Below are 12,879 nucleotides of genomic sequence, written 5' to 3'. Positions count from 1 at the left end.
CTCCTGGATGGGAACTGCTCTAGAACCCTCAGCTCCACAAAGGCCAGCAGCTAATGTGTGCTGGCAAAGCCAGTGCAATCATGATGGAAGAAAAATCGCGAATTCTGAATTTTTCCAAAAAGGAAAGTGAATTTTTCTAACAGCGTTTATCATCCACAAGGTACATACTTTCCTTCCCACACCCCCAGAGTTGTTAGCTCTAAACGATTTACTCCGCGAGGGTGATGGGACCTCTGAACCACTGACTGGTAGTCTACCACCTTAATGTGACTCACTGAGGTGAAACCTTCTAACTACTCACTTCACAAGCTTGTAGGCTAGAGGAGATGTCCGCCCCCCATGCTGACTTATAACAGACATTTTATGTATAAGTATAAATACACACACACATATAGTCCTATATAGACACACTTTGGGAGGGTGAAAAGGGGGCACAGAAAGCAAGCTAGCACTCATTCCCACGACCTCCCACATTTTTCTGTCTTTAGCCCCGTGTTAAAAATCATCCAGTAACAGAATCTGACAAAGCAACAAGCCTCTTCATTCTAGGAGCGTCCGCCTCCCATTTGTAAAGCAGGGGACACGATACGGTGCAGGCCTACCTCAGAGCATCACTGTAGGACCGAGAGAGCTCATGAATGTGAGCCTACTCTGATAAAGGGAAGTATTTTACTTTCCCACGAACCTAGGGGTTTGTCTGGTGTGGTTATGCACGTGGGTGCATGCAGGCGCCTGGGTGTCCTTGGGTTCATTTTGAAGGGAATAAGCCTGAATTCACTACAGATCTCCCCTTACCAGCATCTGCCCTTAACGGTGTGGTAACTGCATTTGAACTATGCAAAATTATCATTGCTAGAGAACAGAAACGATTCTGACACTGAGAACTGGCATCTGACATCAGACAGCCCTTTGTGGCCATTGAGCCCATGTTGCTCCCCAGAAGCGGGTGCTCTTAGGTTGCCTCGCCACAGCGGTCATGGACTCCTCTGCACCCGGCTCTGAGCTCCGGCCTCACCCACCCATGCACAGGCAGCTTCCGAGTCCCCAGCAGAAACTGGGCTGGGGAGGGTTGTTGGTGGGGCTGGCAGAGACAAAACAGAGCTCTTACATGGAATGTCAGTTTGCTGCCTTTTCTTGAATATATGAGCCACAGATCCTGCTGCACTTGCATGATTTGGATCCGTGTGGTAGGGGTGGGGTGACAATTCTCTTTTCATTGGTACTAAGGCCGTTCTTAGTATAAGCCTCCTATTCCCCATCAGACGCTTTCAAAATAAATTCATGGAATAGTTAATACCTCCCCCTTATTCCAACCCATACCTTTTTCTTAGAGAGTTAACCATGGCCCCAAGCTGCCTCGGTGTGCCCCAGCATCCCCTAGCGAACATCACCCCGCCAGTGCCTTCAGCTGTGTACTTATCATGATGGGACACGATTCATCCTCCACATTCCTGCAGCAGACTTTCCTCTAGGAAATGTACCCCCTTGCTGTGGCTTTGTGCACAGCGTAAATGCTGCGGATCCGGCACGGTCGGGCACGACGGCTGGCTGTGTAAGCAGAGGCAGCGACGGCTGCTTGGCACAGTGTCCAGATGCCTCACATGAGCCTCTGCCCTACGAGTTAATTATTGGCCCTCACAGAGCATGTTGCATCTGAGGTGACACTTCATAAATGTCACCTCATTTATCTTCCCAATGCCCCTCAGAGGCAGGGAATCCCATAAAATCCACCCAGGAAGCATTGGTGGTTCTTAAGTGGTCATCCCCCCAGGTGGTTCCTAGGCAGCAAGGAGGGAGGCCTGTTGAGCGGTTTCACATCTTCCCTTATTCTGGAACTTCAGCTGTTCGGGGCTGGGTCTGTGTTTACTACTGTCATGATTCATTCCACATTTAGTTCCCTGTGCAGAGCATGAGGGCAAATGACCTCAAAGCCACTGACCCTACCATGAGGGAGCCCCCACAGAGCTGGAGAGCACAAAGAAAGGATACCCAGCTGGTGACAGAAAAGGCTTCCTGGGAGAGGTTGGACCGGGACTAACTCAGGATGGGGAGGAGGCAGCCAGGGGAGGAAGTGGAGGAAGGCAGGCTGAGGAAAGAGACTGAGCCAGGGGAGGTTGGGGCGAGGCTGGGAGCTGCAGACAAGAGAGGTGAGGCCACATTAGGAATCGCAGGCGGAGTCACAGTGGCCCCTCTTCACGCATTGTCTGGGGAGTCCCAGCTTGATCCTCAAGTTGACTGAGATCTAGTTTCAAGATTTAGGTAGCAAGGTTTCCACCTGTTCCCTCACTGACTCCGCTCCATCTCCACCCCCTACAACACACAGACACTCTTTTCCCCTAGCTCAGCTCCTTAAAAGGAAAGCCTGACATTTTGTCATTTTCCTCCAATTGCTTCTATTGTGGTAAATACACATAACATAAAATTTACCATCTTAAACATTTTTAAGCATACAGCCCAGTAGTGTTCATAACACTGGACATATGTTCATAAGACTGGGCAGCTGTTGCCACCATCCATCTCCCTAGCTCTTTCCATCTTGTAAAACTGGATCTCTGTACCCATGCAACACCAACTCCCCATTCCCCCTGCCCCCAGTCCTGGACAGCCATCACTATACTGTCTGTCTCTTGTGATTTTGATACTCCTCATACCTGTAATTTATTGATATATGCATGAGTAAATGAATTATTTCTCTTTAGACTGTCTTGATACGAATAGCCACATGGCAGATGATGGTGCAGATATTTTAACACTTTTCAGAAGCAGGGCAGGAAAGAAGACCCTTTAATCATGGGGGAACAGAAAAGAAGTCTCCACTGTTGTGGGGGAGGGCCTGGCCTCCCAAGGCTTCCCACCTTGACACTGGGCTTTCCTGAGCAGGGTTGGAATCGACAGCCATGCTCGGGAGTCCCAGCTTGGGGCACCTTATGAATCACTGACAATTGGTCTTCTTCAATAGAGTAGAATGCTTTTAATGGAAACAAGTATCAAACAAAAAGAAAGGTGGTTTTGGAGGACGGTGTTCTAAGAAGGAGCAACGAGGGGGTCCAGGTTGTTGGAACTCTGAGTTGTGTATGCTTGTTTATGATATGGAGACCTGAGGCGATGTCCAGTAAAAAACAGAGGAAACGTGTACATGGTGCAGAATATGGAAGGCAAAAGGCCCCTGCTTTGACAGCAATTTCCCTGCCTCCACCTCCCAAAGCAAAGGCTGGCGGCCTGAGCCAGCTTCCCCAACCCTTCTGAACAGACCTCCAGGCCCTGCACAGTGATTCATCCTGAACGTGCTGGCCAGGCACTCTCCCTTTCTCACTGGCATTTTTGTTTTGTAGTCAAGCACTTACTAAGCTAACTAATGAGACTCTCCCACCAGGATTTTCTGGATATTTCAGAAATTATTCAGATTATTTGGACCTGCCTAGAGTATATTCTCAGATATACGTCTTCTATTATAGATTTTCAGAGGGCACTGGACCCAGAATGAAACAGGTATCCCGAGGAGCTGGGGGTGGGGAGCGGGGCGGCAGGACAGTCACTTTTTTAATGTCAGGGAAGTTGGAAATAAATGAGTATACAGATTATTTCTAAGATTCCTTTCAACCCCACTCACCAAAGCAGTAGGTTCTTTTCCAATTCTTCCAAATTCCTGAGCACTCACATATGGATCCAGACGGTCCCTAGCAACCCAAAGCAAGCCCAAGTTTTTCTTATCAGTGTCCCATATTTTGAATATGAATACTGCCGATCAAATGGTTTTATATCTAGCGCCCTGTCCTACTTCTGCCAGAAATAAAACCTAAAGAGTTGGCTTCTATTTGAAAATTTTTAAAGGGTCTACTAAGACTATCTAAAAACCAAGCAAAACAAAACATGGCCCTGGCAACTGGAGGCTTTTTATATCAAAAAGTCTTATTCTATAGGGGATTTCCAGCTATTTTCATTTTGACAAGGGACTCTGAGATTTGGGTTGATTAATGATGGTAAGGGGGCTTGTCTCGGGTCTAGTCAGATGAGGCTGTGACCTAGTGGGGAATGCCAGCGCCCCTCCCCACTGCACTCTTCCAACCTGCTCCCACCTCTAATCCCACCTTTGTAGCATCAGCCTGAAGTTTAAGGCTTTAATCCCATGGCTCTAGGATGTGGAGGCCCCCCCCAACAAGGGGGAAAGGACATAGCTCAAGAGATGGAGGTGCCAAAGAAAGACCCTTTCAACTCCGTAGTTTCTCCCAGGGTCAGCCCTGTTAGGGTCATAGAATAAAAAATGTTCAGGGCTAAAGGATCTTAGGGACAAGGTAATTAACCCCCATCTTACAATAGAGGGAAACTGAGGCCCGGGGGGAAGAGGCCCACTGCCCAAGAACACTCAGCTGGTGAGCTGCAGGGGGTCTGCAGCCGGATTTCCTGATGTCCAGACAGAAGGCTGCCCTTCGGAGACAATAGGCACGACTAGCGGCAATATTTAGGGGCCAAATCACTTTGAAATATGAAAACTGAAATGCCTGGAAAATTAGAGAAAAATTTCAAAATGGCTTTCTGACTCTGGGTAAACAGTAACCACATTTTTTTTGCCTGTTGGAGGCCTGGTTTTTAATCACTCCACAAGCAGTTTTCATTTCTGTAGTAAAATTGCTTGTGGTTCTATTTAATTTGTTTCTGCAGGAGCCAGCTTTGGTGAAGATCTCCGAGGAGCTGGCGGGCATTTTAGCACAGCACGCACAGCCAGTCAATGAGAAACGGTTCCCGACGTGGAGGAAATTCCTCCAAACATTTCTCAGTCAAGGTAAATAAGACTGTAAAGTTTCTACTGAGGATTGGTCTACACAACCTTGAATTCCAGTTTTGGGTCAACCTCGCACCGATTTAAATACCTTGCCTCTCTTGTGTTGGTTTACGTAAGTGCTCGTACGAGCAGACTTTTTTTCCCTCTTTCCAACTTTGTCTAAATATTTAACTTGCACTCAGCCTCTTATGGAAATAGGAGCTGAGCACACCAAGCGTGGCAGGCATAGCTCAAGATTCGACCCTGCATTTGCACCTCAGACTTGTCCTGACAGGTAGGCTTTGGAATCGGATGACCTGGTTATGGAACTCATCCCTGACCTTGAACAAGGTTCTAAAACTCTCAGAGGCCCAGTTTCCTCCCTTCGCTACTTCACAGGGTTGCTGGGATAATTCGACGCGATACAGATGTGAAAATTTCTACCACGCAACCTCTACATGGGTATTTAATATGTGTTAGTTTCCCCTTCCCATTTTTTTTTGAGACAGCATAAATGGTCTCACCTCCAGTTCTGATGGCAGAATTTCTTAGTAAAGATCTTCCGCTGTCCTTTCATCCTCCTGACCCACCCTTATCCTCTAAGGACACAAGGAGATCTGTGGACGAGGAGCTGAATGGAGAGAGTGATGCTTGTCCCCAGTTGCAGAGGTCCCTCCCTGTGGGGACCATATGCCCACGCAAGGGCCCTCACTCCTAGGAGGTTACAGCATAAGGCAGATATTCCTACCTGCTTACCCACATGAAGGACATGAGGAGACTGGTATAACAGGCCACAGAAGATATCTTTACACTCTATTCACCACTGTCAGGTGATAATAAAAGTGCTTATATTAACATTAATATATGATAATATCATAACATGACGTCAGATAAGAGCAGCAGCAAACACACAACACTGATCCCAGCACAGTGGAGATGACATCATGAGCACCAGGAAGTGTTTATCACGTGCCAGACACTATGCTAGGCATATGCACATTTATTTATTTGATCCCCCCAACAATCCTATCAGGCGGGTACCATTATCACCCTTGTTTTACAGAAGGGGAAACAGAGGTACAAAAGACTAAGTAACTCGCCCCAAATCACCCCGCGAATACATAGCAGAGCCAGTAAGAGCCTACCTCTATGTTGTTCCAGGAGTCTTGGTGGGATCCAGCGGGTATATTTATCAAGGAACACATCCTAGCTCAGTGTATGAGAGAGCACCAGAAGGGACAGATGCGTGGCTTGTTGGAATGCACGGGGTGGGCATGTGGAGTGGGAGGGAGTAGCGAACACCCTGTGAATGAATTAGTCAAGCTAGTGGTTGGATGGTCAGCTTATAAGCATGATGCAAAAAGGGGTTCTTTGCTGGTGCAGGGAGAAGGGGAAATGATGTATGATCTCCAAAGTGCTCTCAAATCTAAACTTCTGTGATTCTCCAAATTTTCATGTGCATCCACTGACAGAAAAGTAAAACTAAGAGAGTCAGCCCCAGATGCATAAATGGGCTGCCTTTGAGAAAATAAGGTACCTACAACAAAAATGGTCAATAGGGATTCCTTTTGTTAGGACAGGGTGACCCTGAAGATGTCTAGGGGCATCCAGGACAGGACTTAGGAGTTTCCAAATCTTCTAAGGTCAGCCTGCAAACTGTCCTCTAATCTCATTATTGTCGCGGGAGCTTTGTAGCTGAGAAAGGGTTTTCCCAGCCACTGTCTCACCTTAGCTATATAACCACAGGTTTAGGCTGCGCTTAGACCCTCGTTCATCTCTACCCTTGCTTCCTTTCTCTCAGCCACGTTGTAAACACAGTAACTATGGGGAACAGAACAAGCTTTATTAAGCCAATTTTACAGACGGAGAGACGGACTCAAAGCTAGGAAGTCACTAGGGCAAAACCACACAACAAATATGTGGTGAATGGGAACACAGTTAGACCCTCCAATTTTAACAGGTCTCAAAAACCCAGTTCCAGGAAGTCATGTGTTTCCAAACCTCTGCCTGCCTCTGAGCCCAGTGCATTCAGCAGGCCCTGCATAAATGCTCACTGACCAAGCCAGGCCGTCCCTCCAGGTTTCCCAGCTCTCGCGCCACATCTCTCACCACCTTGCACGCTTGCTTATTTTGTTTCCCTTCTGCTCTCTCAGTCGTGCTTATGGCCACAAAACGTGCTACAGATGGAGTTCTACCTTGTCACAGGACTATCATCAAAAGCAACATACTTTTTAAAAAGAGGAATTAATTGCTTTGAAAGGAAAAAAAGTTAACAGTGAAAAAGCCATGGTCATAATGCTGAGAAAACGGTACAAATAAGCTACTTTGAAGTAAAAAAACAAAAACAAAACAAAACAAACCCAAAAAACCTCAAGTAATCTTGTAAGTATAGAGGATAATGCGTTTCCACTGAGGCACAATCCTTCAAAATCCTGGTGACAGATAAAGCCACAAAGTTAATTCACTCAGAGAGGTGCAATCGGTATTTGTGTTTGTTTTTGTAGATTTTGTTTTGTTGCATTTACCTTGCTAGTTCCCCAACAACTTGTGTCTAGGTGCAGCACACACTACTAGGCCCCATTTAAAGAAAAGCACATCTCCTACTAACTAAAAAGATAAATCAGTTTTCCTTCTGATACTCAGCTTTCCTTAGGGCCGGCTCCAAACAAACTTATAGACACTTAAGGAAAGTGCCTTTTATATACAGTAACAGATGGCTGCCTTTGAGAATTGCTAAAAATCTCAGAATCTAACCATATAGGCTGTTCAAAGCCTGTGGGCAGAGGTCATGTCCTAGCAAATTTGTGAAATATGCACCATGTTTATCTTAATACTCTCGGGCTCCAGAGGCCACCCTGTCTAGGGAACACTTTGTTGTTTTTACTTTTAAGTTATGCTATTTTATTCTTTATAAATAATACTGAAATAATTTTTCTATAAAAGGTATATATACAGGAAGATTTATGTTAGGCCTAACAACAAAATATCAGGGCCATGTAAATTTTGCAGACATCACTAAGCTAACTCACAAAATTAGCCAGGGCTCCTAGTGCTGCTGTGGCTGAGCATAGGTTTGCCTCCGTGATTTCCATTATTCAGAGCAAAAGGTTAAGTGTGATAAATTATAAAGTTCTCATTATCAGTAGGGACCCTTCTTCAAGAATGGCAGCATCTCCTGCACACTATATTTTAAAAAACGTTTGACAAGTGGCATTGTGTAGGAATCCTTTGACATAATAGTGTTCTCTTATTCCTGGTAAAAGTCCTAACCTGTCAAAACTTCAAAAAGCAGTGAGGTTGAACAGAAAGAGCACTTGTCATCAAGGTAGAAATGCAGACGACGGGTAGTTCATTCCCCCTGAGGGATTTGCCTATAGTCCTTAGGTCCATTGTTTCTGTTATGAATAGGCACAGCCTTGATGACCTATGGCATCTTTATAGTGAATGAAAACTGACATTCATTGAGTCCTAGTATATGCCAAGTACTGGGATAAATACTATGGATACAGTATCTCTAAGATCACAACAATCTGGTGAGGTAGGTTCTATCATGACCATTTTATAGATGACGAAAGAGGAAGTTCAGAGAATTGAAACTACTTGCCCAAAGTCTCACAAGACATGGCGGCTGCAGGATCTGAGCCCACGTCCTTCTGCCAAAGCCTGGGCTCTTTCCTCCTGTGCTAAGTGGACACAATCACGTAAGCACGCCTTTTCACCTACTCCATGCTTTTCCCATCAGGAGGCACGATGGAAGCGTACCCACCTGCAGAAAGTGTCACCAACCTGACGGTGGACATGCTGATCGAGCCCAGTGGAGAAATGAGAGTGCTGTCCACGGGGGATCAGCTCCATGCAGAAGGCCCCTTCATTTCTACTGGTACCACCATGCCTCAGACCTCAGTGGATCCCCAAGTTCTCAGTTCTTTGTGCCTCAAAATCGGAAACGCTTGTAAAAAGAGAAATGTGGTTGGTTACTTTTCTATAGACCTGGTGACATTTATTGATCCAACCACCATGGAACAGCAGGTAAGTTGATGCCATGTGAAATACTAAAATAGGTGAAGACTCCATACTGTCTGCTCCTATACAACAGGCAGTATCAGGGAGTTGCTCAGAGGCAGTGCTCCTCGGAGGAGTGGACTCTGTAAATTCAGCATTTATAGGGTCTGTGCCCAGGATCTTCTTGTTCAGGTACTGCTGGAGTTTCAGTGACTGCAACTCATCCCGCACAGCTCTATTGATGGGCCTCAAATCTGCCCATTAGTGTTCTGCCCGTGTCTTACCATGAGACTATTTTATGCCATCCAGGGATTGAACTCGTCTAAAACTTGTGCTTAAATAGAACGTAGGTCACTAGAAAGGCGTTAAGCGAGTCCTTGTTTCCGTTCCTTTTCTTATCAGTAGTTCACCAGCAACTTAGGTTGTCCGTTTTCTCTTCTAAAAAATGTATTGGGACGGACATATTTCATCAATATAAAAAGGCCATAATAATCATCACGTGCCCCCACTCAGCTTAAGAAATAAAGTGGTGCCAATACCACCTACAGTCCTGCACACTCCTTGCCAATCCTTGTAATGGGGCCCTTCCTCCTCCCCGAGGCAGCCACCGGCTTACGACTGGGGCTCTGATTCCTTTCCATATCTTTATGCTTTGGTAACGCATGGAGGATTCCATAAATGATAGTTTCATTTTGCATGTTTTAAAACTTTTTATAGATCATAATATACTATATATTATTGTTATTATGTAACATGCTTTTATTTATTCAATATGTCATCTGTAAGATTTTTCATACGCACATGTGTGGCTCTGACATATAATGGTTTAGACAACTTTAGCCTTTTTTGCTTTGCTTCTCACCACCCCCACCAAAATTATAATGTTTAGATTCAGTACGACTTCACAGGACTCAGTTTTAAAAACATTTAGTTCTACCTCTGTAAGTGCTGGGTGACCAGACCTCCACCGACAGGGTGAAATGGCCTCTGCCCTCACTCTCCTGATATCCTCTGGCCATCCAACATTGTAAATGTAGTTTAGTTATTTTATATTCATTATTCTCAGTTTTATGATTCTCCATTTCAGTCAGATGATGGTTTCAAAGTGAGAGTTTATGTTTTGGGCAGCTTTCAGCTTGCTCAATAATCATTTTCCATTTGCCTTCCTGGACCCTCTATCGGTTCTGCATTCCTTTCTCAGGCCTACACACTGAGAGTGAAAGAACAAACTGAAGGGGATCCAGAAATCTACCTGGGGTAGAGGGAGGATAGAAACAATGCCCTCCGGTGAAAGAGCTGGGTGGCAGGGAAGCAGGGGAGGCTTCCCTCCCCAAACATTTGTCATGAGGAAGGATTCAATCTGTGATCACTGGGGTGGTAGGAGGATGGAACTATGGGGACTGTTGACTTGTGGTTTCTATTTATTCAAGTTTAGTATGGGGAAAATTGCATGGCAGGGAGAGGGATCTTCAAACACAGAGCTGCTCCCATCTCTGGTCTTACTACCCTGCTGGGCTTCAGGGATTAAGGTCCCACCCTTACCTTGGCTGGCCCCATGTGCCCTGCCAGACTTTTCTCACCTAACTCGCCTCTTTTTCTCTCTTCCAACCACACTGGCCTCTCTCAGTCCCCCTTACTCATCATACTACTTCCTACCACAGGGCCTTTACATGTGCTGCCCCTCTGCCTAAAATGCTCTTGCCTCTTCTTTTTCACCTAGTTAACCCCCTTCCCATCCATCATACTTCAGCTTGAGCCACACTTTCTTAGGGAAGCTTTCCCTGACCTCTCTGACAAAGTCTAGTTTCCCTGTTCTTTGTCACCAGGTACCTCTCCCTCCCACCACTTTATCTTAGTTACAATTTTAAACTTATTTATATGATTATGTGATTACAGCTGCCTCCCTCTGTAGATTGTAAGCTCCCCGAGGAGATGTACGATGTCTCTTTTGCTCCCCACTCAATTCTCAGCACTATTTCTGCCCTGGCCCAAAGTAGGTGTTCAGTAAGTATGTGTGGAAGGAAGGAAGGAAGGAAGGAAGGAAGGAAGGAAGGAAGGAAGGAAGGATGGATAGAGGTATTCTAGCAGATACTAGATGTGGTGCCAAGCTTTTAGAGAATGAATTCAGGCATCCGTTGATGGATGAGATAAATATTAACTCATGATTCTGTGATTTTATCATATTATGACCTCTCCTTGTCCCTTCCTGTTAATACTTGAATATATGGTCATCTGTGTTACAATTTTCAATAGAACAACATTAGAGGAAGTGCACAGTGAGTACACCAAAGGGGGTTTTTACATTGGCAAGGGAAGTAGGTTAGCTCTATCTGTGTATATGGGTATATATATAATAAAATGGTATAATTATATATATAATAAAAGTATAAATTTATAAGTATAAATAATATCAATATATTAAATTTTTATTTATAATACGTGTAATATATATATATAATGAAATTTTTTTTTTCAAAATCACTGGCATACTCTAGCCATTTTGCAAGTAACATCACTTCAGAAAGCTCCTTAATTTCTCTCCTAGTTGGCATGCTTTGTGGTATCAATGAAGAGACTGGCATATTATCGTCTCATTTTTGCCAGTCTAATAGGGGGAAAAATGTTATCTTGTTTTCCTCAGTATTTCTTTGATTTTTAGTGATGATGCACATCTCCTCATTTGTTGCCTCTTTATATATTTTGTCTTAATTCCCTTATCATATCTTAAGTCCACTTAAATTGGACTATAATACAAATGTTGATTTGTGGAAGCTCTTGGTACTTAAGGAACTCTAACCCTTTGGTTGTTATACAAGTTACAAATATGTTCTTCTAGATTGTCATTTGTGACTTTTCCTTCTTTTTTCCAGCCATGTTTCTCCACCATAAAATCGTTACTTTTCCTTTGTCATTGATTAGTAATATTTTGTAGAAAGGTGTTCCAAGAGTACATCAATATTTTATTCTTCATCAAATTTCTACCCACGAAACTTAGCAACCATTGCCAGCTTTGTCCTGAGTCTGCCATCACTGTCATAGTGGTAACTTTCTATTTCTATCATGCTTTCTACATTTATTAATTGGCAATCTATTGCAAGCAAGAGTTTTTCTTTCTCCATCTTTCACTTATGTATGTATGCATATATGTATTTATACTAGTTTGAATGTGTGAGTTTCTATTTTCTTCAGTTGTATTTTGATGTTTTCATCACTTTGATGCTCAAATTGTCCCAAATTTGACTACTGGGAGAACTTCAGGGTGACTCTTGTGTCCTTCTGACATGTCCCCATCATTCTTTGAGCACTGTCTTATTTTCTATCACAAAGAGATATTCCAGGTTCATCTTACATTTTCCCTGCTGCAGACCTAGGATTAACCCAAGAGCCCTGGGTCCTTTTAGTGGAAGATGGTATTAAGATCTGGGCTTACTACTGTCATTGCTACTGGAATGTCACCGCTTCTGGTTGCTCTCAGTGGACAGAGCTCAGAAGTATATGTATTATATATGTACCATACACACACACAGATACACACACACACAAATGAATGCATCTATAACTATTCCTGTGTCTATCAGTGTATGAATTTTAAAACCATGCATTTCTGCCAATATCTATAATGCCAATCTAACGCTTCAGGACTCTTTTTAGACTTCCCCTTCACCACACTTAAAAATAAGTACTTTCTCCAACAGTAAGAAACCTGAGTCTCTTGACCTTCAATATATTTGCTTCTTCGCTCAATCAATTTATTTGTTTGTTCGATGTACCAACTTCCCAACCAATCCTGCTGTCTTCTTCACCGGCCACATCTGTGGCCCATCCATGCGCCTCCTGTACTTGGACACAGAACCCTGTCATTTGTGTTTTATTTGTAAAGCTCTTTTTCATTACTAAAGTTTCAAATCATCGAATCTAGTTCTTTTACTAAATTATGATATTACTTTAACTTATCACTTTCTCTTATCCTCAGTTTTCTCAGCCATGAAGTGAGTAGGTTGGTTTATTTGACTCCTTAGAAAACTTCCCATTCAAAAATTATGTATTTTAATAATCTTTATGGTACTTACTTTTGTATTCAAAATTAATATTAAGAAGAAGAATCTGCTTTTTAGAAA

The 12,879-nt window shown here is 43.8% G+C and overlaps 1 protein-coding gene across 1 annotated transcript in view; it reads left to right on the top strand.

Annotated features, from left to right (window-relative positions):
• Nucleotides 1-12,879, top strand: part of IQCH (IQ motif containing H) — a 209,783-nt gene that overhangs the window by 147,730 nt on the left and 49,174 nt on the right. Inside the window, exons 16-17 of the mRNA XM_034660782.1 lie at nucleotides 4,660-4,780; nucleotides 8,502-8,788. Coding sequence (XP_034516673.1) covers nucleotides 4,660-4,780; nucleotides 8,502-8,788 — 408 coding nt within the window. The remainder of the gene's footprint in view (nucleotides 1-4,659; nucleotides 4,781-8,501; nucleotides 8,789-12,879) is intronic.

The sequence above is a fragment of the Ailuropoda melanoleuca genome, chromosome 5 (assembly GCF_002007445.2).
Source record: "Ailuropoda melanoleuca isolate Jingjing chromosome 5, ASM200744v2, whole genome shotgun sequence".
In the NCBI taxonomy this organism is placed as follows: Eukaryota; Metazoa; Chordata; class Mammalia; order Carnivora; family Ursidae; genus Ailuropoda; species Ailuropoda melanoleuca.
Note: the sequence above shows the minus strand (reverse complement) of the source record. Positions and strands in the feature narration are given on the sequence as shown.